Source organism: Cottoperca gobio, chromosome 21 (genome assembly GCF_900634415.1).
Source record: "Cottoperca gobio chromosome 21, fCotGob3.1, whole genome shotgun sequence".
Classification (NCBI taxonomy): domain Eukaryota; kingdom Metazoa; phylum Chordata; class Actinopteri; order Perciformes; family Bovichtidae; genus Cottoperca; species Cottoperca gobio.
In genome coordinates this window covers 17988364-18016243 of record NC_041375.1, presented here as the reverse complement: position 1 = coordinate 18016243, position 27880 = coordinate 17988364, and the positions used below count along the sequence as shown (strand labels likewise).

The 27880-nt window shown below is 40.4% G+C and overlaps 1 protein-coding gene across 3 annotated transcripts; it reads left to right on the top strand.

Annotated features, from left to right (window-relative positions):
* Positions 1 to 526: 526 nt before the first annotated feature.
* On the top strand, positions 527 to 27062 carry dlx1a (distal-less homeobox 1a). Of its 3 annotated transcripts, XM_029459803.1 has the most exons (8): positions 527 to 627; positions 12937 to 13080; positions 13620 to 13675; positions 13929 to 13970; positions 22939 to 23151; positions 24348 to 24937; positions 25228 to 25427; positions 25788 to 27062. In XM_029459803.1, the coding sequence occupies exons 6-8, from the start codon at positions 24631 to 24633 to the stop codon at positions 26034 to 26036; spliced, it is 756 nt and encodes a 251-aa protein (XP_029315663.1). In that variant the 5' UTR covers positions 527 to 627; positions 12937 to 13080; positions 13620 to 13675; positions 13929 to 13970; positions 22939 to 23151; positions 24348 to 24630; the 3' UTR covers positions 26037 to 27062. The 3 variants fall into 3 exon arrangements, with proteins under 3 accessions (XP_029315663.1, XP_029315664.1, XP_029315665.1); XM_029459804.1 differs by lacking the exon at positions 13620 to 13675; XM_029459805.1 differs by lacking the exons at positions 12937 to 13080; positions 13620 to 13675; positions 13929 to 13970 and having other exon boundaries at positions 533 to 627.
* Positions 27063 to 27880: the final 818 nt, after the last annotated feature.

Genomic DNA, 27880 nt, shown 5'->3' with positions numbered 1-27880 from the left:
ATGTCAGGGGATTCATGTTCTTTATTATATACACAGCAATTTAAGAGAAACTGTCTTTGGCAATGAAAATATATGATATATGAAAATATATATATAAAATATAGGGCTAAAATATAAACATAACATAAAATAAAGTTATATACATTTGTGGTAGATTTGCAAATTAACAAACTGAATGTTAGCAGGAATATAGTAAGTGGATATGCATGATGAGAAATAATAAATGGTCTAGACCATTTACTCTAGACAGTAAAACAGTAAAGTATAAAGGTTAAGTGACAGTATTATAGTAAAATGTCACCAAAGTTATGATTCATCTTTAGGGGAACATGAATGTTTATCAAATATCACTTTAATCCATAGTTGTTTAGACATTTCATTTCATGACAATCCATCAAGCAGTTGTTTAGATATTTCAGTCTGGAATAATAAGGTGGTAGCTATCACGGTTAAAAATGAGCAAAATGCAAACCAAGGTTTCCTGTCAAAAACATGGCGCCTACATTACCCGCCTACATTACCCACAATGCAACTCCGCTGTCAACAGTTTGGGTCGGATTCTGTTTGTTTGCTAGTAACGGCTAATGTTGCCTTGAACAGAGATGAGGAGACAGCTACGTATATCTGGTAAACACTTCTTTCTAACTGAAACTTTCATTTTCAAAAGTGTAGTCTTCAGTCATAAACGTTTTGTATACAACGTTTGTCACATATACCAAAGATTACTTTACTTTAATAACTTAATATTTTCGACTTTCTAGTTTTAGGATCCAAGTTTTTTTTTTAGCTATTCGTCCAAAGTGGCGGTACCGACATTACATGTCCTTGTTACACTTTTTTGGGGGGTTAGGCCCATTTTAAACTGAGGGGTGTCAAATTAGTATCAGTATGTACAATTTCATTCTTCACTTTCATAGTAACATAAATCCATTGTCATATTGTGAATTTCATATTAATCTCAGATTTTTGCAAAACTAGTGTGAGTATTAAATAAGTTATTTTTTATTAAACTACTAATGCAGAATGAAATGAACTAGAAGTATCTAATTTACTTCCTCCTCTTCCCTGTTAAACTCAACGACTGCGCTCCTTAGCTGTGAATATTTCCAAATGACCCCTTTTATCATTTATATAAATGGTTCTTTCAGCTTCTCAAACACTTCAGTAGATTTGAATTATGGCTCTATTATTTCTTAAAAATCATGATGTTGTGTTAATGATTTTATTTCACTTATTTCCTTTGTTCTGTATTAAGGCATAATAGTATTTCCTCTAGCATTTGTGGGTATTCTCATACCCTGAATTGATGCCTCACGTGAATTTGCACAGAAAACGTCATTGATTTTTAATGGTCAGTCTTGTCAGGGTGGTAGAAACTGAAAAAGTTCAGCACTTGAGTGCCACCTAAATGAGACCTATATATCAAGGAAACAATGTATAAGATATTCATATGGGGATTTCAAATATTCTTAGTGTATATTTCTATCCGACACATCTCAGCTGGCCTGATTAATGCATTTTCCAGTATGTGTTTTATATATTTGAACCATTTCAGAGATGTAATTTTGTCCAGGCACCCTCTCACGGCTAATGCAACTTCTGATTGCCGCTGATGTTGAGTGTTACACTAATGAGTATTATGGTTTTCAATTGAAAACCTTTGTGCCACTGTATTGCCCCCGCTTGTGCAGATCACTGTGATGAATACTCATCATACTTTATGATACTTTAGCACATTGTCACTAATTGAAGGCTGCCGGGTCAATTTTCAATTTTTTCTCCCTCTTCACACGAAACAAGACAAAACCTTGGAACCCTTCACATCTCTAATTCAGATTGATTGAATCCACTCGTGGCCACAAGGGGCCTCATCTCACTGTAGTTTTCTCTTCTTTTTCTGCTGTGAGTGCACATTTCACATTGCACTGCACAAGCTCAGCTGACAGACCTGCTAGTGGGAAGTGGCAATATTGTTTAGTAGGCACATATGCTGTCTCATTAATTCCACCAGCAGTACACCACTGTTTAATAGAGCCATCGTCGGCTTTTAATGCAGGATGATGATGATGCACCGTCCTCATGTATCTGGTCTAGTAGGAGAACAAACTAGTGTTGATTGTTTAGATGATCTGCAGGCCTCTGTGCAGTTGTCACAAAACAACTGTTTTTGCTCCATCAGACCACACAGTTGAGTTTACAGAAGCTTAATTATTCCCTCTACAGTTCACACACTAAGTCTATCCTGGGCTCTCACAGCCCACTGCACCTGTCTGCAAATGCTCACAAGTATAAAGGAGCTTTATTTAAAAGAAAAGCTTGGCATTTTGGAAAATATGCACACTCGCTTTCATGCACGTGTGAGACCAGTGGCCCAGCAACCATAAATAGCCCGATACATAATCGCCTGTAAAGTGGCAATTTCACAGGCGCGACCACAGTGGACATACTATTTGGTCATTTTTAGCAACCTTCAGAATACACTGTAATTGCAGGATTGTTATTTTACCTATAACATGTTGTTACTACTCAGTATTGAGTATGCACTTCTTATTAGAGCTTAAACGATAAGTCGATTAATCAATTAGTCAAACAAACTTAAATAGTCATTTCCAGCTATTTAGATAATTGATTAATTATTTTGGGTAATTTCTCAAGCATACATTGTAAACATGCCATAGTTCCTGTTTACCCAATGTGAATATTAACTGCTTTTCTTTGTCATTACATTACAGTGAATTGAATATCTTTGGGTTTTGGACTGTTGGTCGGACCAATAGTCGATTGGCAGATTAATCGATAATTAAGTGAATGTTTACTTGCAGCGCTACTTCTGATGTAATAGACATCAGAAGTTCGGGAAAATAACTATTTTGGTAAACAATCGGCAACAGTTTACTCTCTTAGATTTGTATTCTTATTTTTTCCTTCATTTTCTGTCCAAACTGAATATTATAAGAAGGCGCAGATTATCAATCTCTGTGAATCCCCTGTCTTGATCATGAAGTACATCTCTTCTAGTGTTTAAGATGTCATAGTGGAATATGTCAGGTTTAAAAAAAAACAAAGCTACATCTAGGCTGAAAAAAGCAATTTTCAACACGTCTATATTAGCTTATTCCCCCTCTGTAGTCGATCAGCCATTCAGATGCAGTGGATTGAAATCTAAAGAAGGCAGTGCACTTTCTTCTGGAGTCGAGGCTATTACAGTGGATCCAGCAGTGGGCCCTGAGTTGCTGCACTTTTGTAAGGGAGACACAGTCTGTCTATTATGTTGTGTCAGAGTGGAGATGTGGGAGGTTGATTTATGTCTGAAACTGTCATGGGTTTCAATCTACCCTCTCTCACTTTTATTATTTCACAAGAAAAAAAATGGGAGTAACATCCATTAATTCTTGCATGTCCTCGCTTTTCCCTGTCAAGTTTAATCATGCAGATAATTCCATGTAGCTTACATTAAAGCAGGCAAAAGAGGCTTAATGCCATTATTCTGTGAAATGACAACAACAGTATCAAGCTTGACTTGAATATTTGGTTTCACCTGTTGGCGTTACTGCTACTGTTACCTTATGGCGCCTCCACATCTCTCCACTGAGACAGACAGTGAGGGAGTTTTGGACCGGAGCCCAGCTGTACTGAGGGACCTGCTGAACATGATACCTGTGTGGAGGAGCTCCAGCGTCTTAGCCCCCAGGTTCCCAGGAGAGAGCCAGGCAGGAAAGTTGGAGTCTCCCCTCCACACCCTACCCTCCCACCATCACGGCTCTTCTTATTGTGTTCACGTTTTCTTTTGTGCTCCACGGTTACATACATACCCCGAGGCTACTGAGCCCCCTCTTCACCGTCAGTGAACCTGGTCGGTCCCTTTTCTCTGCTAAATGAGTCCTCTTTAAGATAATGTTTGATGCGCTGACAGCCAGAACCAAAACAGTGTAAAAGAAACCGAGTTTGACATCTTTTAATTGTACGTCGGAAAGCAGAGATTGCAGTTTCTTGGACTGCTTTCAGATCATGCTGCTGATATGGTAATTTGCTGGAGTGAAGGATGTGATGAAAGTGGTGGTGTTGATAGTTTAGTCGTAGAAGTCCCTGGAGTCTAGTGTGCGGCTCCCCCTCTCCATAAACATGACATGATTCCTCTGGCAGTGCATATTTAAACAGTATTTGTTTCAGTAAATCTAAAAATAGCAGCAACTATTGGGGTTTCTTTTTCAAACAACAACAGGATCTTCTAACAAAATGTTTTTACATAGGACATGTTTACATCATTATGATTTTACAATAAATGGCAGATGTGCACGAAATGAATAAGTCCTGAACGTTTTATTCGTTGTTGCAATATTCATAATAATTGATTTCCATCTGATTTAAGGAAATGATTATGGATCATGGTGCACTTTGAATCAAGCATTTATTAAGCCAGATTTCTATTTAAAGATCAGTTTGTGCACATAGAGCACTGGATTTTGTTATCGATATTGACAGTGAGTGAGCATGTTTGTAGAAATAATCCTGTCCTTCCTTACAGCCCGATAAAGATGATGTAGCTTATTGAAAACCTTTTTAACTTTCCCCTCTTTCTTTCTGTTCAGCTTTTTTAATTGAGCAAATGCAAAAGGCCCTATGAGTTTTCATACTACATATAATCATCGATGACTGGAACCTGCTGCGGCATTTGGTGTTCATTTACTCCACGTGCAGCACTAAAATATGACAGAACAACATCTACCAAGAAGATTGTTGAAAATCCATAGAGGACTAATTTTCAATGTGTGCTTTAAAAGAAAATGAGTTGTGAGTTATTATTAGTTGGAAGAACGGGAAACATTCATGCGCTGCGCAGCATGGAGGATTTAAGTGTGAAGATGTTTCTGTAGAGAAAATCAACAGAAAACATTACAAGAGGGGGACTTGTGTTTGGATCTGCACATGAATAGCCTCCTTGACTAGCTGTTATTTCTCAACACTGACTTTTCTTGTAATGCACGACCTGCTTGCCTATTAATCTCTTAAATGAGCCATGCTGTGGAGTTGGATGAACATGTGCTTTCCTAGATGTAGTTTTCTAATTAAAACTGTCCCATTAGGCTGTAATTGGTGCTATCTGAGGCTGGGACAGGGTCGCAGGGGAGGGGAGCGAGAAGTCAGACTGAGATGGTATCTGGGCCGAGGAGACAGGAAGCCTCTGTGTAATCTTGTCAGGTTGGAGATCGAGGCTGCGATCAAGCCGACTGGACTGAACTGTAGCTTCAGAGCGAGTGTACTTAACTGCTGCGAACTCTTATCTTTGTTGTTGCCACAGAAGCCTGGATTTAACCAGTTTTAATATGTTTGAATACTTTCAACTTCGTACAGGAGAGTAGAGTGTTATAGTTTTGATCAATGTGTACCATCTGAAGGCTTATGCGGTTAGTTTGTCAAAACACGGGGCGTAGAATAACACCAGTAGAAGCTAAACGTGTGACGACAGGTTGTTTCTCGGCTGCGTTCGTGGGAATCAAAGTCCAGTCACATTACATGTAGTTTTAAACCTTTTCTTCATATGTGATTTTTCTCAGTTTCAAAATAGTAGTTGGCTGTAGGGCAAACGGAGAGGGAACATTATCCCTTTCATACTTAATTGAAGTAATATATATGGATCTCCTTAAGAGGAGTGTCGTGTTCTCGATTCCACTGACGACACGATTAAATTCAGTAGCGCAGGCCATTCAGAAGAATTAAACAACTCCACACAAAGAGTATTTTTTACTAAGCTAACAGAGTAATGGATAGGTTGGTGGGGGTTGTATGTGACCGACAGTAGAATGAGAAATGCTCAGTAAACCTTAACCGTACACAAGAATCAGGGGAAAGTGAGAAGACTGCTATTAAATTACACATATGTCACTCACAATACGATAATAACAACGCTCTCACAGTGTTTTTTCCAGCAAGCTTACTAAGTAAATAGGAATGCTACACACACACACACACACACACACACACAGACACACACACACACACTGACATTTGCCAGATGCTCGGTGCTAATTAGGGCCAACTATTCCCCCTCGTATGGAGTGTGTGAGAAACCACAAGTGCACCGCTGGCCGACCTGTAAGACCTGACGGGCTGAGCTCTGTGTTTGTATTCTGAACATCGAACAAAACAAACTCAGGTTTGTTATTCAGAGCAGGAGTTTGTTGTTTCAGTTTTTATACAAGGAGAAACAGTCCAGTCAAGGTCCAGTTTTCTTTGATGCGAGTTACTATTTTTGAGGAAGATCTCTGTTCATTTGGAATTAATTGTACTTGTAAGCATTAGTGTTAAAGCCCAGGATCTCGCAGAAGCTCCGGTTAGATGCATGAACAGATATTTCTCTGACTCTCGACTCGAACTTGCAGTTCAGTGCTGCCTGTGTGGGAGAGCCTCGGAAAAACGCAGGTGCTGAGAAGCGAAATGCTTTCGCCTTGTTGCTATTTTCAGCAGTTTGCCATCGGCACGTTATCCTTTACATGTTATGAAATTCATCATTTATCATCTAGCCTCAACATTTTCAAACACAATACCGCCTACAAGCTTCCAAATATAATCTACCCATATTCAAAGACCTGTCCCTCCCTCCAGCGTAATGACCAACTCTGCAAACCCTCCTCCACCCCCAAAATGGTGGTGGTGGGGCACTAAGCAGGAAGTGAAAGGAAACCTGAAAGCTCCAGCCACCCACAGTCCCACCCTCCCCCCTCCTCGCCCCTGCTCTCCCAGGCTGCAGCGTGACTCTGTGTCCTGGCTCCTGTCCAGGTTCTGATGCTGTGATGGGGAGGGTCACGCTTTGCGTCTGACCCTGGGCCTGCATGTTGGATGTTGTTATTATTAGTGATGTGTGCCCCCCGGGCAGGCGGTCCCCAAAGCAGGAGGAACTGTTGGGCTCTGGAGAGGCTCTAGACCTGGAGAACAGCTGTGCGGGTTAGAGGCTGCTGGGGCCCCCACAGTCCACTGAGAGCACCGCTGCACGGGCCCGCCAGGAGGTTTCTTATAGAGACTCACTGCACAAACTCAACATGCTGCTGCACAGCAGGACCGTGCCAGGTTACTGGATACACTGTCTCATGTGCAGGGGATCTTCATGGTTACAGGAAGCTTACAGTAGACATGCAATAAATGACAATATAGAACAACTATTGACAACCATCAAAGATATGCCATTTTGCCATGGTACCATCCCTTAAAGGAATACTTCACCCACATATCATTTTTATATTATAACTCGCCCTGTGTTACATTGAATTGTTGAAGAAAACTTTTTTCTTCACGGTGATAAAAAATAAAAAACAGAAGTAAATGGGGGCCGCATTTAACGACAGCAAAACTATATCAAATGTCCGTTTACAAACTATCACACAACTCGTGCAGTATAGTCCAAGTCTCGTATATATTTAGTCATATGCTCACAACTTGCCAAACAAATGAATTTTTTCTGAAAATCTTACTATTTAAAACATTTCGCATGCCTGCGTAAGCGTGAGGCTGTTTATGCGGAAGTGTTTTAAATAGTAAGGTGAAAGTGTTTGTGAGCATATGACTGGATAAATGAGACTTGGATTATACTGCACGAGTTGTGTGTGAGTTTGTAAACAAATGTTTTGATATAGTTTACTTCAAACCTCAAGACTTTTCTTCCTTGTCCACCCTCGAGGCATGCGAGGAAAACAATAAAAAATGTTGTTTAATAATTCAAGGTAACAGGGGAGTAATGGATGTACAAATGGCTATGTTGTAGCTGAAGTATAACTTTATTGATCTTTGGGTGTTTTTGACCATTGGTTCACAGCTTCTGCTTGTGAACCAATGTGTCCGTGGGTCCACTGATCACAAGTTATTCCACAGAATGATATTTGCTTTTCTGATTGTTTTATTTGAGCCCAAGGAGGTGAAAGTATCATGTGTTTTAAAGAAAGGAAAGTCTGTAGCTGAGTCTTTTTCATCTTGTTAGCCTTCAGGTTGGGAGTCACTGTTTTAGACCATTATGAGCAATGTTAAAAATCAATTAGCGGGATGGTTTTATGGCAATATTGGATTTTTTTGTATCTGTGTGATGAAGCACTTTTGATTGGATTTGCTGAGCTGTCAAATAAATAAACATCCTCTCCGTCTTCTTTTAATCCATTAACAATTTCTCTATTGATTTTCAAGATACTTAATTATATATCATCCAACCCCTTGAGCCAACATTTTAAGCTTCCCAGAAGTTCATTAGCGTTTATTGGAGCGCTGTTATATTGTAACAGGTGCTCCTGTCAGTGTGTGAACTCTTTGAATTCAAAAATGTTATTTTTGAATATATCTCTGTATTCTATATATGCTGCAGAACACACACAGGCAGACATATTCTTTTATTCGCGTAAGCCAGCAGTTTCTTTTGTGAATGAATTGCAGGCTGCAAAGTGTATTTAAAAGCCTACCTTACCATCTTAATTCTGTCTATTCTTGGCAGTTCTGGAGGGGGGCTTTCTAACTGTGTAAATAGCTCTGGAAATTGCGCGTGGCCTTTGACTGTCTCTATAATTGCGAGACTCTTGCAGTATTTTGCTTGGCAGTCTAAGAGGTTAACCCCTGAGGGCTGCAGGCCTGGAGCTCTCCGTCTGACTGGCAGAGGGCTCCTCAAAGCCCCTCTTGTTCACCTCCCAGCCCCGGCAGCTCTTAGCCGCCGCTGATCCTCTTCTAGACGAGAGGAAGAGTGAGAGGCTGTTGCATACAGTGATGGCTGAGGCTCTGCAGGGTGAAGCGTAACTTGGCCACACAGACACACCCAGCTCCCCCTAGTTGCACCTGGGCAGTCGGTAGCGCTCGTGGTCTCGTCACCAGCACCAAACTCAGGTTTTTAGCCGTAATCAGATTATACGGACGCCGCCGCAGTAAGTGGTTGATCAGTTTCCCCACAAACCTTTTTTCCCATATTCCCATGAAACTGTAAATGTGGACTTTTCATTTAGTTAATGGTGTGCAGATGGATGCACTTAGTTTGGTTATATTGACTGAGTGTGTGATGCAATTGTGCACTTAAATGTCAATTTAGCAATTTATACAATGTATCACTGTTCATTTACAGAAATGCTCATTACAAAGCCACAGAATGCACTTGGCAGCGTCAGAGAATAATGTAGAAAGAGTCCAAAAACAATGTTGTGTTGAATTGATTTGATCACAATTCTGCACATTTATCCTGTCGTTTGAACGGTTTTACATCCATGGCACTGTTGAACGCCTTCACCTCAGAAGAATTCAGGGGTCAAGTTGGGGACTCGCGTTGTAAGGTACAGTTGAAGCAGTCTGCAGTGATGGATGATGTTGCTGTATTAAATGGTCTGTAAAGATGCAGCCTCTTTTGGACTCAAAACAGAAACTGCAGAGAAAAGACAACATGTGCAGTTTCCTCCTTGGGTTCCCACATTGTTCTCGCCAGCTCTGCTCCCCCTGGGCCTTGCAAACGACTCTGTACACCCCAGACAAAAGTACACAGACAGAAAAGAAATATCAAGGCACAAAAGCTCTTTATGTAATGCTGTCAAGTTGCATTGATTTTCTTTTCCCTCGTATATTTGACAGACAACATAAAATCGTTGCTTCATGTCATGTCAAGCTGGGCCTCGGAGATCGCTTCGGCTCTGCCAGTATCACTCAATTCTTTGGTACAAGTGTTTCTTGGACTCGACGTCCTCTGACTGTGAGTAATTCATTTATGTGAACTATGAACACGTTCGTTGCCTTTACACAGCGACACAAAAACAAACTGTTCTACAGAAAGTCAGCCCGAGTTAGTTTTGTGACTAAACTTTGCAGACTACGAGGCAGTGTGGAGTACAGTGTCTGAGGTCCGCTCTGTTTCATCTGTGGGACAGTGGATGGAAGGATTCAAGGACTGGAGCAGGAATTGGGGTGCTGGTTTGTCTCTGGGTTTTTGTGGAGGATCAGCAGCTGTGTAATCAGACCTGGCTCTGACCCTACCTGTCCGGACGTTCCTCCACACCCTCCATCATGTCCATGTGTCACGCACACGCTGATGAACCGCTGGTCGCGTGCAACCTCTGAGCTGGCTCGACCTGCAGTCTGATTTAGTGAGGATATGCCACAAGTGCCAGTACTGTACTACAGTACATTATTCTCTTTCATTAACATTAACCAGAGCTTTATTCAAACTCCCACTGAGTTACTGTTGACCTGTGCAATAAATTGACAGATAACAAGAACATCAGTAAAACACACTTCAGTGCAATTTAGAGGTACTTGTAGTTTATTTCTACTTTTACGCCTTTACATTTCACAGTGAAATATGTGTACGTATGTATCTGACAGCTATACTAGTTACTCAGATTTCCCAAACAAAACGTACTGTAGGATCAACAAATACAATATATTGTATAGTTATAGATTAAACTATCTGCAATATATAAAGAGGTTAAAATTAGCCTCATCTGGACCAATAACAACATTTAAATGCTTTTTTACAGTATTCAGGCTGGCTGGGAAATTGCAATGGATACAAATTTAATTTCATGTCTTTTTATGCAAATTGACCTTAAATAAATGCCATAAAGTTAATAATCCTTCATGACTTAGTTTAAAGTAATAAACTCGAAGATTTAGAAATCTGTTAAGTATCTATATCCTGAATGAGGTAACACAATGGTGATGGAGCCTATGGTCCACTGAGGCTCTGTGGCGACATACTCCTGGTTTTTAGATCAGTTACTGCAAATTCTACGTGGAAATTGTACATTTCTATGGTGTAATACACTTGTTGTGTGGTAAAACAGATGCCAAAAGGTCAAATTAGGGTTTTAACTTTGGACAAAAATGTAGTTACTGCGTTTTTGCTTTGTCGTGCAGTTTAGTATGGATGATGCACGAAGATTGAAATTGCCTTTCACATACATAATGATTGTGTTACTTGAATAATGCCTTAATAAAGGCCATTCTTCAGGATAAACCTTGGCCTTGAGGCATTTCTTTCTTCTGTTTTATGGTGCACAACATCTGTACTTTTATTTGAAATGTTACACATAAACATGATATGATAGGTTTTTGTTTTTAATACATGTATTACCTAAAGGTGTCTTATATTTTAGTTTGACATACAGCGCTGTCTTTTAATCGCACGCAGGATGGGCCAACTGTCATAGTTCATTTTTATTTCCCTGTCATGTTTTTATTGCCGCATGGCATTACACGAAAACTAACTTTGGTAATATATCATTAGTAAAATCATGAATGCAAGACTTTCACTACTTTTACTTAAGTAAAGGTCTTCCACCCCTGATGTCTGATAGAGAACCGCATTATCTGCTGATATTGTTTATCTGACGATTGAGTTGAATGTGACACAATAGAGGAAGCAGCCAGTGTCAGATGTGGATGCTCTGTGGTCCCTGTTGAGAACACTAAGCTCTGTATTTGCACTCCTCTTGCTGAGGATAACAGCCTCTCCAGCCCAGGTTAGGAGTGGGGCTCCCTGCAGCTGCTGTCTCTGAGCCTGATTAGTGCGGTGATGAGCGAATGAGGGCCAGGGGAGCTGCGTACACATACTCTGAAAGGGTTAAGCAGCCGGTTAGGGAGGAGACCTGCTCTGTGTCCAGGATGTTGAGTGCTGCAGCGCGATGGTGTGCTGTTACACTGCATGAGGCCTCGGCTCCACTTGGGTCCTGATTGGGTCTGTAAGATCACAGCCACCCCCCCTCCCCCTCCTCCCTGAGGGTTTCGCTCTCCACATCCTCCCTGCTGATTATCACCACTGCCAGAGCTGACTCTTGCACTCCAGCTGCTGTCCACACTCTGGCTCTGGGGCTAATTTAACCAGGCTGCATGGAGGGAGAAAACTTTCTCACACAGCCTGAAGGAGCAGAGCTGCTGCACAATAAAGCTCCTCCCAGGCTTCAGCTTGTTGCCCTCCATCAAGCTGCTGCCGCTCACTCCGAAAAGAGCCGCCCTGCTACATGCCTCTCCGTCTGGCTTTCCCTAGTTGCGCGTTTAAACAATATCCAGAGCTACAAATGATCAGAACAAGGTCACAGGCTTCTTTACTTGGGAATATTTCATCGGTGCAAAATAGACAGGGGGGGGTTTCCCGGCAGACCAACATGTGTTGCTCTCTGCAGGTGTTTCCTCGGAGCAAAGTCAGGGCAGAGTGCTGCCTTCACTGTCCAAAAGGTGACTCATCTGTCATTTTCAATGTGAAACTCAACCCTTAAGTTCTTAATATAAAACACGTACAATATCTTACTACTCTACTACTGTATAGCAAAGCATTGTGTGCGTCCATCACAATACAACTGTGAATAACGGGGGGGAATGATGTTTGAGTTGGGAAGATTGGCGCCTACTAGTTAAAGAAGTGACTTTGGAGCAGAACAGAGGAGGTGGATCTCAAAGAAGACAGGAATCAAATTCCTGTCGCTTTTAAGATTTGAATTTTAAATGTAGCTTGCAGAAAATGTATTGAAACCGGCTCGTCAAATCCAAAATTAATATCTTACTTACAGATTATTACCCCAAAAATACAGTATACCAACAATTATAGTTTACATTAGTATTAAATTCTCTCTGGCAATTGAAGCGATATGCACCCTGTAAACATTAGGTGTATCCTCTGCCCTGGCAAATATCCATACGGCACTTGGACTCGTGCCAGCAGCTCTCGGAGTGAAGCCTTGTCTTACTTGTGAGAGTGTGCCAAAGCAGCATTATGTGAGTGTTGATGGGGAGTCCGCTGTCAGCCTGCGGGGCTCCGGTGTCTCTCTGCCGGGCCGCCCTGGGTCGCACGATTGGGCTGAGAGGGCAAAACGCTGCTCCACAATCCCCCCCGGCCCCCCCCTTCCACCAGCCCTGCCATGTTAAATGGAAGCATTGTGACTGCAGACCTGCTCTCATCTTCATGTACACTTTCTTTTTTTCTCCTTCTCCCAGCACATAATGACCCCAGACTATGTGACGACAGGCATTGTATCCGACTGGGCCGACCACATAGAAATTAAAGATGAGGATCTGATTCAGAGGCAGCTGCAGGTCTTTTTCTGCCGTGTGGTGTCACTGGGTCCAGCGATATTTAAGGTGTGTGGGTATACATGCGTAGTTGCGTCCATTGTTTGGTGTTAATGTTTAATTCAATCACATTTTACATTCTGATTGTGTGTGTGTGTGTGTGTGTGTGGTCTCCTTTTGTTGTTGCAAACATCGAGCCAGGTGGTAACAATTGACTAAATCAAATTTCTGACCAGAGCAAGAATTCAATTATGGCATTAGACCTGTAATCTGATGCATTCGCGCCTTCACATGCAGACTGTGCAAATTGTCGTTTTGATATATTTATAGTGTCGATCCCTGTAATTTAACTTATTTAGGAGGTGCAGAGGTTTCACATGTGAGAGCATTTCAATATCAGATGTGTTAAAAGTGCATGCTTTGAATATATTTTCTGAACAAGTGATCACATACATTACACACGCATACATTAAATATACTGTAGAGACAGTAAGTTGAAAACAACCCGCATGTTTTATTAAGATTGACATCGTTCAGATAAACTGTTCAGAAAAAAAGAAAAGAAAATCACACTTTTTTCTTTTTTTTTTTATGTTTCTTCTCCACAGAAATTTCCCTCCATCAGTCTTTAGAGTGAACAATGCAGTCACACTACACCTGACAGGTATTTAATCTGTTGTAGCCATTTTATCTGGGAATTCACCCCCTCTTACAATTACGAAGTGCAATTTAGAAATCAAACCCAGCAGCAGTGTTTTCTGGCAGAGTGGTTATGAGAAGATCCCCCTTTTTTCCCCCCATTTAACTAGAACGCTTCGAGAACTCACACGGCGAACACACAACCTTTTGTGCACAAGATAAGTGCTGAAACATTGTCATGACGATGTACAGTAGATGATGTTTTCTTTTTTTTAAAGGTGACCGTGTCATGATGAAAAACAACACAAGAACAGACAGAGGTAGGTTGTACCTGGGTTTATAATATAGAAGTAGTATTGTATGTAATGTTTTTTATTATTATTATTATTATAAGGTAGTTTTGACATCTTTAATGTGGCTGTAGAAGTACCGTAAATATTGTTTTTATTTTATTTATATTTTGGAAAATGATTAACACATTTTGCAGCTACTATATGAATGGATTAATTCAACTCTTTGCACCAGCTTTGGTGGATGTTCTGCGGAGTCAAACTGACCACAGAGATAGCATCTTAGGTCTCAGAAGGCAATTAAAAAGAAATTAACTCTAATTTTGTGTTGTCTGCAATTTTTCCGTGTTTATTTTTGAGGTTTCTTGGAAACTCCCACCTTTTTAATTACACCAGATGCTTATTTTAGATTCTTTCTTCTTTTTTTTTTAAACCGGTTTCCACTGGACTGCAAAATGCTGTAGATGCTATCAACAATGCTGTCAGTGTGGCTATTTCTGCATTCAACACACACATACACACAAACATATACACTAATCTGGGTGCATGTATAAATAATTCACGTAAGGTCAAGCTTTGATCTCCTGATACAGCCTCTTGGATTGCCAGTAGTGGCAGGAAAACCAGTAGATTGAAAATGAGGAATGCATCAAGGGGTGTGCTGTTTACTTGTATCGCAGGCAGCTGGTTAGCCGCCCCTCTGCCGTTTACACCCCCCTCCCTCGCTTTTCAATTCCAGCCAGACCCCAGGCTCGGCCACTAACTGGGGGCTGGAATATTGTGCACTGGGGATCAATGCGGCCCTGAGTGAAATGTCACCGTGGCCCTGCGATGTGTCAGGCTGTGAGGGAGTTGTAATGGCTATTGATCCACTGTGCGCTTAATGCAGAGCTGCCCCGCCACAACGCGAGCCAGCTGCAGCAGAAAGATATATGTATGAGATGAGCTAAAACTGAGAAAATAGAAAAGAAAGAGCCCACAGTTTTGTCCCCCTCCTCACATCCCTCTTTCTCTGGCTGCAGATTGATCTTCCTCTTCCTGCTGATTCTAACTGGGGTCTGTCATTATCTTACTCTGTCATTAGGGGCTCCATTGACAGCCTTGGCCTGTCTGTGTCACTCTATTGAGACAGCGACACTTTTCCCATGCAGTGTTCCCTACATTTATTAAAATCTCTGACAGCCTTGTCTTAGCTTTCTCCATAGATGGCTGAGCTTCAGGCAGCGGTGCAGCGGTGTAATTGGAAGACGAGGCTTTCTGTTCCTGGCTAGTAATATCGGTGAGGTACAGGTCAGACTGGTTTATATCAGACTGCTGGCGATGAAGAACAAAATGAGACCTCCTCTTTCTGAGGGTCAGTGTATGTGCTTAAGTACACACCCTACATGTATGTCTTTATCTGTGACTCACGTGTGTGTGTGTGATCAGGAATTTTCTGTTTTTGTTGGGGGGGAATATTTCCAAACTGAGGCAAAGGACTGTATGAAACTAATAGGAAGTTTTTCTTTTTTGCTGAGAAACTGTATTTTCGGAAAAACGGGAGGATCCTTTGATTTTTTTCTTTTTTTTTTATTCATCCCAGGTTTAGATTTAGTTTTATTGTTTTAAAATGTTTAAATTAATGCCTGTGCACCACGTACAATCGTGTCTCTGTATTAGAGATTAAGGATGAATATGTCACAGAATACATGTGGATCCTATATTATTAGTGATTGAACGCTACCTTGACTTTATTTTGCATCTTAAAGGTGCAATGTGTAAGATACGTGCAAATGTGAGTTTGAAACATAAAGAATGAACTAACATCATCAACAGAATGTGAAGAGGTGTTGACGTCTGTGTGTTGCAGAGATATCTACTGAGATTAGCAAACCTGTCTGCCCTCAGGGTCCGTGTATGTTTTGATAGTTTGTTTATTGGTTTAAATCCAAAGTGGCAGAAACGAGAAAACGACTCGTATTTTTGTTTCGTCCTCTCCGACGAGAATTAGAGCAGGCACCGGCTCCGAGAGACAAACCTTCAGTTAGCGGGCGTAGCAACTTGACAGCAATCCAGCGCAAACCCCAGCTCCAGGGGCGTTGCTGGATTTAATCCATTAAACAAACTATCACAACATTCAGAGACCCTGTACCTTCAGCGTGATTGGCGTACAGCCCCCGGTTAGTGGCACAAACACACAGATGGCTAACGTAAACTATAGCCCGACGCCACATGTGAAGATTATGAGATAGTGTTATTTTGACTGCCTCTTGGAGTTTCAGAAGTTTGCTTGAATTTTCATATTCTTGCCCTGTTTTTTTTTTCATAACTGATGTGTCTGTACATTTCAAAGTTTGTATGGACCCAGTAGTAGAGGTGAAATGCTGCCCCCTATTACGTTGGAGCACGCGACCAGGCGTTACACATTGCACCCTTAACAGAAAGCAGACCTACAGTAAATGTGTCAAATAATGTTTGTCATATAAAAATAAGGAATGGCTGGAATATGAGGTCCAAATAAATTAATAATAATGCTGGAAAGTCTTACTTGTTCAAATTAAAGAGCTATAAGGTTCAACCCTTATAATTTGTATACAGTCCCAAAGGAAAACAGGTCCCCTTTTTACATTTTAGCTTGACTAACATGCATTTTGGGTTTAATTGAAGGGTTTTAAAAGGCCAGGGCGTTCAGTATTTTCTCAAACCATAGAGTCATGTCAATTTCATTTAATTAAAATCACTTCTTTTCTTCAGAGGGATTATAAATGTGTACAACATACGATACGCTCTATCTTTAGCCCCTTAAGCGAGAAGCACGATATTAAATAATCTGTGAAAATGAGTTAGAATTGTAAAGGTTTCACAGGAGCACAGCAACATGTTATTTTGGTGCCGTATCTTTTGCATTATGTTCAGCAACACATGCTTCAGTGATTAAGAACTGTACAAAAATGATAGGAGCGGTGAGGGGAGTTTAAAATTGTGTGTCAGATTGTTTTTTATGTTAAACTGACCCTAGTGTTCATATTTCTTTTGAACTAACGGGAACTATTTGTTTGCCATGAGCAACTAAAAATGCATAAATACTTTAAGATGGTGTACTACTATTTGAACCTTAATATGTTAACATAACACAAGCTTTTACATAACCACCAAGTAAAATGAGCTATGGGCAAACATTGTAAAATGTAACTAAACATTGCCGCTTTTTTGAAACCGAAAGCTTTTAAATGAATCGTTTTTATCAATGTTGTCGAAAGTTATATCAAATTATGGTAGAGCCTGTTTGTAGCGTATGAGAATAAATGTAATTAAATAATGATCTGGAATGAGAAAACCTTTGATAATCCCTCCCTACTCAGAATCTTTTGCCTACAGCAAAAAGACAAAACACACAACCCTCTCTCTCCCTGCTCATTGTCAGACAGTTCCTTACCACTGTCAAGCTAAATAAATAAACCTGTTTGTACTAATGAATTTGTGCTCAAATATCACAACAGCTGCTGCAACTCAAAGTATTACATGTAAGGAGCCAATTTGGTTCAGTGTCAAAGTGACCAAATAGTAGAAACATGACGGCAGATTTCCATGTGAAACAAAGTGAAAGCAGGAAATGAAAGAGCCTGTAAGAAACAACCCAAACAGTTTTATTCTGGCAGTCTTTACATAACCTACATTTCTGATCATATGATCATTGTTTTGTTGAATTCTTCGCTCCCGGACTATTACTGTAGAGACTTGACAACTTGAAAACATTTCTGGAGGCTGTCAGGAAGTGCACAGTGGGGTGCACTGAATTGAGATTGGTGGTTTGTGGGTGTGTGTGTGTGTGTGTGTGTGTGTGTGTGTGTGTGTGTCTGTTTGTGTATATATTTGTCACACAAAAGCAATGCTTAGTATAGGCTGGTGTTGGGACCAAGCTGCTTCTCCATGTTACAGGAGGCACAATCAGGTAGGACCAGGGGGTCTCTGGCTGTCTTGGCCCCCGTAACACACGAGGCTGCTCAATGGGACGGAAGTTATTGGAGGGTTGGGCTGAAACGGATGACATGGTGTGTGACAGAGATTCATCATTTGAGTGTGATACAAGTATTTGAGCTGCAGGGTTGTAATGTTACTCGGCTTGTCTCAAAAGATTTATTCCAGATTGCAGGGCCTGAGGGGTCAGCGGCTGTACATGTGGGAGGTTTCTCTGGAGAGAAAAATGCTCTTTTTGGGGGGGGAGAGGGAGAGGTTTTGGACGTAATGAGACAACATGCAGGAGAAGAATGATTAGTCTAACTATCATATCTATAGACCAGTGCTGAACACAAAGTATACAAAGCTCTTACAAGACATGGTGAAGAGTTAATTTAGTATTTGCTTTCATGCAGATGTATGTGTTGCACACTTCCTAGAAAGAAACAATGAATTTCTTTCTCCACAAAACTTGAATTTAGAGCCGTCTGACAGAAAGATGCTTTTTTTTTTTCAGGGAGGGAAAGGAAATGTTTAATCCAATACCTACTGTGAAAGGAAAAAGTAATGCATATCTCACTATCTCGCCTGTCTCCCGGCGCAATGAAATTGAAATTTTAATGCATTTCAGAGTTTTTCCCCCGAATGGAGAAGCTGATAGACACAGGGATGTCATATTTACAGTATGAACACCCATGGTTTAATGCACTCTACAATACTGCCATCTCTAAGTTCTCCTGAACAAAACATGCTCTTGAACATAAAGGAAAGGCAAAGAAGAAAATTATTCCTCAAGCTTTCTATCAAGCTTCTGCATTCATGGCAAAGCCTAAAGGGCATGTCAGTCCTCCTGCCTCTGAGGAAGGTAATTATCCTTTTCCTGTCAGAGAACAACAAATGATAGCCAACTATGGGGGTGCATTTTCAGGAGCTGAAATTTGTCAATTGGAAGGAGAATGAGGTTTAATTTTCTGGCAGCTGCATATCTACTTTTATCATGCCTTCTTCAATGGTCATTTGTTGCATGTTTTTTTTCTATTCACAGGAGCTCACACAGGGTAGTGCTTTGAGCTTCTGAGGGTGTGTTTATGTGCCCTGCATTAACATACCTATTTATAGTCCTACACTTTCTTACAGTCATCTTTTTTTCTGTTGTGACCATTTCACAGATTATATATTGTGCAAGTAATTTCCCTTTCAGCATCTGTGTTTTTTAGCTTTCAGAAAAAAGCAGTGAATGGAGGGAAAATTATCACAATTACTCACATAATTGAGCCATCTTTGTAGCAAGTGCAGCTTCAGTAGCCCTTTTTTTTCCATCAGCCAAAATGGTTTCATTATATGGGTTTTTCATATTCCCTGACACAGGGCTCTGCTGAGGGCCTGGCGCGTGGATGAGATGCAGGATGAACAGAGCGAATCATTAAGGTCACAGTAGGAATAATTATCCCAGCTATGGAAAGAGCATCTACAGCCTTTTTTCTCCCCCGGCACAAATGCAGTGTCCACGGTTTTGTTACGAATAGAGCTTCCACCTTCTACTTATACAAAGAAGAGAGGGGGAGAGCAAGACTTGTATCAACATGACAATTTTCCATCATTAAGACTAATGACAGGCACAGACTGTGGGGATCAAGGGGAGCACAAAAAAGAGAGGCGCATTCAGGTGTTGGCTGAGGGCTGACCTCCTTCCTGTCTTTGTTGGAGACTTAACTCTTAACAAATCTAAAAAGGGGTTTCAGACTAAAGGCGCAGCGGCAGCTGAACGTCAAGCAGCACGGCTCTCCATGGGCAAATGACTTAATTGGCGAATTTGCATGTTATCCATTTGCAGGGAAATTAATTCAATAAGACCTACATGTAAAGATGTTTAATCAATCATTGTTTTAGTGTTGGTGAAATAATGCCCAATCTTATAGCTATATTGATTCTATTCCTGCATTAAAGCTCTAACATCCCTACGCGACGGTCAAATTTCGATTATCCTTAAAATTGATCTTCTGATTAGTTGCTGATTTGATGCCAAGATCTTGCCTTAACATGTGGGGGATAGTGTAACATGTAACAAGTATGAAATGTCAATGTGACACTAGTTTCTTTTACAGTTTAGCTGAATTAAGTAAAAGCCATATTTTTCCAAGTTCTTTCTCCCCAGCCTTCACTCAGGTAATTGGTCATTTTGCAGCCAATTTCGGTCAGGTTGGATGCTTGCTGCCATGGCCTGACCCCTGCTGCTGCTGTGATGGGGACAGCATTTCTGCCAGTTCGCTGGGGGCTTTTCCACACTGTGTTCCCCAGAAGAAAATGTATGAAAGAGGAAAAAATAAAAAATGAATGTTAGTATTTAATGTAATGCCACATTTACTGGCTCATTATTTATATTATCACCAGGCTTCAAGGCTCAACGAAGGTGTAAGTCTTATACAGAACGATAAGTCCAGTTTGGAGTCCCAGTTGCATTTGGTCAGAGCATCCCAACCTGATATGATGCAGAGTCATCAATGCCTATAAAAACAAACAAAACAATCATTATTAACCTTTTTTTCATTATTTAATTGGTGTAGAAAACATTTACATTATTTTATAGTCATTAAAGGAAATGATTCTACTGGTTAGTGTTTATTAAAGCCAAAATATTTGATCTAAAAATATACAAAATAGTAACACCAACATTTGAAACAGAAGTCGCAACTGCTATGAATCAAACTTACTGACAGATCTTTGAATTAAATGAATATTTATTGATATTTCCTGATGTTTTACCAAATAAGAAACATAGAAATGTTTTAATTGAAAAGTCAAATGATCCAAATAGAGTTTTAATTCAAATAATACATTATTTATTGGGCCCTTAAAAAACGCCTCAGTCATTCTAAGTGTAATTTAATTTAAGAAACGAGGTTATGACCTTACAGGCAATACAATTAAGTACTAAAATCTGATTATCACACAAAATTAAAGTAGCCAATAATGTTTTTTTGCAAACACATTAAATTGTTGTGACTCAGCAAATTTGTTTTTTTGACAGTCAGAAATAAATTGTATTCCTCTGTATTTTCTGAAAACAACAAAAAAACAAAACTTCACATAATTTAATTTTCCCCCTGTGTCCCTCCTGGCCCTTATGATAATGCAATCAACTAACCAATGTAACACTCTTGTTTATCAGATATTATGATTAATTTTTTGTTTAGGTATAACTCCGTAAACAAAATCAATTCACATTTTGATGCCACATTAAACATGAAAATAGACACTGAATCGAGTTAATTGTAGTGCATCTAGTTTGCGTTCATTGACGTTGCTGCAAATTACAGGATGGCAGCGAGCAGCAAAGCCAGAGAGGAAGCAGAACAAAAGGCAATTTCACTTGTTTGATCCACTGCCTTTAACACGTGAAATAAACCTTTATATAGTGTGACATGTCTGCTGGAAGTCACTCACAGAATTACATTTGCATTTGTAGCTGAGGTCATGTGGTAATAATGTCCTTAATGGGCAGTTTCAGACATGATGAGCTGCATTAATGTAAAAACAACAAAAAAGGCATGAGAGAACAATTTATTTTTTGTTTGGAATTAGTATATTTGAGATGGATATTTATGCATCATGGTGTTGAGTTCATGCATCTAAGAGATGGCATATACAAGTTGTAGAAAATGATTTAAATTTACATTTGAAAAAAAGGCTTTTCTTTTTATTTGCAGACAGAAAATCACCCAAAAAGATTAAATGTCATCAGAAACCTGAAATCCCATGAATCCATTCAATAAAAAAAAATATATACACCTGCATTTTGTCTCCCTCAGAAAGGGGAAAAAAAAAACTCCCTGCACCTCCAATGACGATAATTAATCACTGCTCACATGCAGAGTCTGCAGGGTGCACGTGGAGCTGTGCCTTCACACAGCATGGATACACAGTTTACCAATGCACCGCGGTCGGGATAATATTTGGTGGCTGTGAAAATGTGGGTTGGCATGGCAGTTGAGGAGGGCTTTCGATCACCGGACTGAAATGAAGTCTGTGACATCTTGGCCCGTTTACCCCTCCACCCCCCCCCCCCCCCCCCCCTCCCCTCCTCTTTCTGTCTCTCCACCTCTGCACTAACCCTCAGGTGAAGAGCAGCAGGTGTTAAAACACCCTCAGCCACAGAGCTACTCACTCCTAATGAGTCCTGCCTCCGCGCTCCATCCATGCATGGAGGACTTTATTTTTAGTGTGGCTAGTTAGAGCCGTGCTGCAGGACGGACCGCTGTGGCCTGCTCTGCCCTCCTGCCAGTGAGCGCAGGAGTCAAATTATAAATTAAAATGGTAATATTATCACATGCCTGCTCATCCTAATGAGACTGACGATGGCTTGAGAAAATCCCTCGAATAAATAGTTAATCCTCTGAGGTTGCAAGCAAATAAACACTTTGTAAATGATTGATTGTTTGCAAAAGGTATCAATAAAATGAATAGGATTTATGCAGCATATATTTCGTGAGCCTGCTCAGCCCTAAATTACATTTACTTCAAGAAAAAAAACTGTAATTATTATTGCTATTATTGATAGTATACTCGTGGTATTATTTTAGACTTTTCTGCAAATTCTGCCTCTAGTCTGTTAATGGTTTTGCTCACAGCCGCGTGTCAATTTGCAGATACTATAATCGTGGGAAAATAATGACAGTTATCAGTCGCACCCACCAAGTACCCATAAAAATCTGTCCTCTGTTCTGGAAGATGATAATTATTGGTTGTACTACCATTATCGTTGTCGTTGTTGATAGAGGAAGTCTTGAAGCATTTCTCGAAAGTAATTCCAGAGAAATCACTTCAAATTGGCCTATTTTAGGGGACAAGGGACCAGCTTTCGTTATAGCCTAATATTGCACAGAAATCCTTAAATCCAGGCATCCGCAGCCGCCTGGCACACTGTGGCACACGTGCCGTGATGTCAGCGCCTGCATGTTTGATAACACATTTAGCAAGTTGCTAGTTCTGTTTTGAGTTCAATTATGCAATTACACTGATAATCACAGTGACGGAATTTAACTGCCTTTAATTTGTTATTCAGGTGGAGATGGAGGGACTGCGGATGGAGCAGCCAGGCTGTGTTTCTGCTCTGCACAGACACCAGAACAAGAGCTGCAGCCTGCAAATGGATCCTAATAAAATGAAGAGTTGCCCGGATACTTTCTTCTTCTTTTACCAACTGCGCCCTGCGGAGGCTCTATGGCCCTGGATGGCGCGGATTTATCTACTTCTTTTTCATCACATGGTTTTTAAAGTAAGTTGATTAAGATCTTTTTTAAATTATTTTTTAAAAATAAATATACATCCTGGTTACACTCTATGTACAGCTGCAGCAGTGATCCTGAGCACTAAACCTGCAGCTCAAGAAGAAAAAAAGTCTCCTATGTTAAGTCAGTCGTCAGTTCAATTAAATCAAATGTCCATGGATAATTATTCTTGTTAGGCTGTGGGAGGCTGGCCGCACCCCCATCCCCTCATAGATTCATGCTAATCAAAGGTGCCAGTGTTCAACAAAACTGTGACCATTAATTGATTGCGATAGAAGCTGCGTAAAGTCGTTTGGAAAGCATTTAAATGTGATAAGAAAATAGGCCCATGTGCATTCATGGCGGTGTTATAAAACAGGGAAAATATATATATATATATATATATATATATATATATATATATATATATATATATATATATATATATATAAGAAAATATAACCAACAATTGTACACGATTATATGTCATATTGTTGTAAAATAATTAATAATTAAATCCGCTGCATTGTTAAAGCTGTTTAAAATACACTACACATTTGTTAATTCAAACAAATGTTGTTTTAATAGCCTATATATATTTTTTTTGTATGCCGGCTGTGACGTCGCTGAATATTTTCAGGTGTTATAAAACATCATTAGGCCTATAGACCTGAACCAACAAACCTCATTTGACATCAGAGCAGAACTGTTTTACTGTCGTATCGGCTGCCAGGTGTAACTGAGACCTCAAGGCACTGTACGTGTTAAATACATGACTAATCACAGATCTACTTATGAAAATTGAACACTAGTGTTATGCTAATATACCTTCAGATAGAGCTTTACTGGCCGGTAGAAAGAGCAGCTTTAACGAGGCTGGCAATATTATTTCTTAATATATTATTATTTATTATTTAATAAATTACGTTTTTATGACAACCGGCACTTTTAATACAACGTGGCAACCTCATTGTACCATATTATCGAGTGCTGCACGGATAGAGATGACAATATTTTATTACATTTTGAACATTTTGGATAGTGCTGGGACAAAAGTGGTTCAGGTATTATCACCGTATGCAATATTATCAACATGTGATACCTCATAATACTACTAATAATAGTAATGATAATAATTATAATTAATATTAAGACATGTCAAGAGGAAATCTTAGGTTTTTGTGGTTTTCCTTGACTTCATCAGGTTCTTCGGACCCAGCCCCAGCGTCGCCAATCGGCTTCCCTCTTGGAGAGAGTGGACCAATCAGCGACAGTCTTTGATGAATATTCATGAGTCCGAGATTCAAACCTTTGAGCGAGTTTGTCTTGGTCCACAGCATCATACCTAGGACTTTTCACAGGCACAAACTACATTTTCTTATGAATGGAAAGAGAAAAAATCAGTTCGGCTTAAATTGGGACTCATCCTTCACTGAGATCATAGAAGGAAAACAACAAAAGCAAGACAAGGGGAGCCGCCAGAAGAGATGACAATGACTACGATTCCAGAAAGTCTTAGCCCTGCCTCAGGAAAAACCGTTTTCATGGAGTTTGGACCCCCGAGTCAGCAAATGTCGCCTTCCTCTATGTCTCACGGACACTATCCAATGCACTGTTTACATTCTGCAGGTCATACCCAGCACGACAGCTACAGTCCAGCCTCGTCGTTCCCCAGATCTTTGGGTTATCCATACGTAAACTCCGTCGGCAGCCATTCCACCAGTCCATATCTCAGCACAGTACAGACTTACCAAAACAGCTCGGCACTCACACAGACGCGGTTAGAGGAGACGGGTAAGTGTGCAACAGCATCTTTGGATCTTAAATATGAACTTTCTGTGTTAGCACGGCTTTCATCTGTGTACAGTTCTCGCTGCAGCGAAAAGACGAGCCAGATGTTGGAATTAGGCTTGGTAATTATTTATTGCGTAACGCTTTAAACAATGTATGCAATTAAGGGTAATTATACCTAAAGTACAGCCTGTAAAACTTGCGCTGTAGTATTCATTGCTGTGCAGCACTATTGGCCACAACTGCCTGCTCATTTTTTTCTTCTTCTCCTTGCTCTTTTCTGTCTCTCTCAGCGCCGGAAACAGAGAAAAACACTGTGATCGAGGGCGGAGAGGTTCGCTTCAACGGGAAAGGGAAAAAGATTAGGAAACCAAGGACTATCTATTCCAGTTTACAACTTCAAGCTCTGAACAGGAGATTTCAACAAACTCAATATTTGGCGTTACCGGAGAGAGCTGAGCTCGCAGCGTCGCTGGGTCTCACTCAGACACAGGCAAGTCCATGAAACACACTCACAAATAGCTTTTTATTTTTTTTACACCTCTTAAATGTCATTTATTTTTTCACAACATGCAAAAGTATTATTGTTATTATTATTATTATTATTGCATATTACAATTCATATGGAACACCCTTCATCAAAGAATAACACGTTTCACACCAAATTAAACGTTTTTTATTTTATTTCTCTGAATATTACCGTCATCCACGTGTTCTACAAACCAATGACATGTTAATACAGTAATATCACAATCAAGGGCAACATATTAATATTAAATATTTTTTGCTCGTGCCCATTTCTTTTACAACTGTCGTTTTGTCAATTTTCTAATAATATCCTTTGTCTCTCCAGGTGAAGATTTGGTTTCAAAATAAACGCTCTAAATTCAAGAAACTGATGAAGCAAGGCGGTGGCACAATTGACACCACCGCTTTAGCCACCGTCCGTGGACTGTCGAGCGGCTCTACCTCGGTGGCACCTGTCTGGAGCTCGCCGACCACCGTGAAGACTTCAGTTGGGACAACCGGATACATTCCCAGCTACACCTCATGGTATCCAACCACACACCAAGAGTCTATGCAACAGTCACAGCTCATGTGAACAGAGACCTCAGGCCTCGACTCTGCCATGGCGCGTGTATCAGGACGGTGAAGGGGCCTCAGCGCGGCCCAGCACTGGTTATACAAAACAACAACAACCCGGGAGTTTGCTGCCACATGCCGCCAGCTGACACAGTGGCCTCCTCATACCGGATGAGAAGAAGAAGGAGGAGGAGGAGGGAGCTGAGAGACTGAAAAGGCACGCAATGCGCCCAAGGGCAACAAGTTTGTGTCATTCAGTGGAAATCGTGGACAAATTGAACCTTTATTTGGGTACTGTTTTATCACTTTTGTGTCCGTTTTTTTCCCCTTAAAAAAAAAAATCATATTTGTGTGAGTTATTCTGTTTATGAAAAAACACGTGTTTGTTTACACCAGATGTTAGGCCCAAAGTGATGATGACCAGAAATCAATTTGCATTTATTAACAGTTAAAGGTCTATTAGGCCATAGGAGTGTTTCTTAAACCAAATAATGATAATGACTAAATTCCACCATCACCGTTGTGCTTAGGCTACAGCACATACCACATGGCATTTTGTGCAAAGCCTCGAATCGCTACTTTTTTGTTTATATGCGTTTGTTATTTAAGTTAAATTATTCAGACTAGTTTTGAGGTCTGTCGAGGTCAGTCTGTGTTCATTTTGTAAGTGTGTTTTGAAATGACAACACTGTGTCGTTGATGCTGCATTAACGCAAGCAAAGCTTTTCTATGCCGTGGCCCGATGTTATGTGAAAAATGTAAAAGGCCTGACAATTTGCTGCTTTAGAAAAAAAAAAAATATCCTGAAGGTGAGCAGCTCATTTGTCACTGTATTTTGTACATTATTTTCAGATTTGTTTTTGTGCTGTACTGGATACGCTGTGAAACAGGGTTTTAGGCTTTCTGTATTCGTCGAGATGTGTTTAGTCAACATAGAAAATATTTAGTTTTGTATTGATCACTTTAATTTATTTATCTTTTTTCTGAAGTTTATGTACACACTGTGCAAAGTTTTAAAAGCAGTAAAAAAAAATGATTTAAATTATGTCAAGAAAGGTGTCTGATTCAACCCCCCCCCCCCCCCCCCTCCTCCTACTCTACCCTCCTCTCATGTGAAAGAAAGGCTTCAGCATGGTGCAAGTTTAATGTGAGCTGACACAAAGCAGTATCATGTTGGTTATTGTAGCAGACACCGTGTGAGTGCGTTTGTGTGAGCTGCAAAAGGCTCGTCGTTTACATTTATGGTGGTGTTCAGCATTTAGTACATGGGTTCCTGCTGCTGCTGCTGCTGCTGCTGCTGCTGCTGCTGCTGCTGCTGCTGCTGCTGCTGCTGCTGCTGCTCACCGGCTGCAGATGTTGTCTCTGAAGTGACCTTAGAAGTGGGAATCTGGCGTTGCATCTAAACAATGAAGTGAATCAAGACTCTCGATGCATATGCAGAAACATACTTTTACTGCTGCATTTTATATATTAAATGGAAAATACAAAAAAATAACATAAGCAACCCGAAAAAAGCCAGAAACCACTGGGAACTCTGGTCGATATAAACTGCATCGTTTCTATTATTGTGATTTAACCGTCGCGGTGCGGGAGACCTGGATTCATTCAACAACATCGCTTATTTCTTTTCAGCTTTTAAAAAAAAAAAGATAATCTTCTTTGTATTTGTCTTCCGACAATCCCCATTGTCTGCCATGAATGGGAGAGATCAATTGTGTGTGTGTTAAGTGAATAATCGCGTGAGAGGCAGGTGCTGCAAAAAGACTGGATGAGCACGCGGGACACAGGGGGGATCAGATGGAGATCAGTGAAAGTGAAAAGTTCAAAGGCCTTCTTGTTTGGCCTTCACACTTTATTCAATTA

Excerpts from the sequence above, each read along its gene's own strand:
- dlx1a (XM_029459804.1), top strand. The coding sequence starts at position 24,631 with ATGACAATGACTACGATTCCAGAAAGTCTTAGCCCTGCCTCAGGAAAA. Across the intron at positions 24,938-25,227 it reads GACGCGGTTAGAGGAGACGG|CGCCGGAAACAGAGAAAAAC; the intron begins GTAAGTGTGCAA and ends TGTCTCTCTCAG. Across the intron at positions 25,428-25,787 it reads TGGGTCTCACTCAGACACAG|GTGAAGATTTGGTTTCAAAA; the intron begins GCAAGTCCATGA and ends TTGTCTCTCCAG.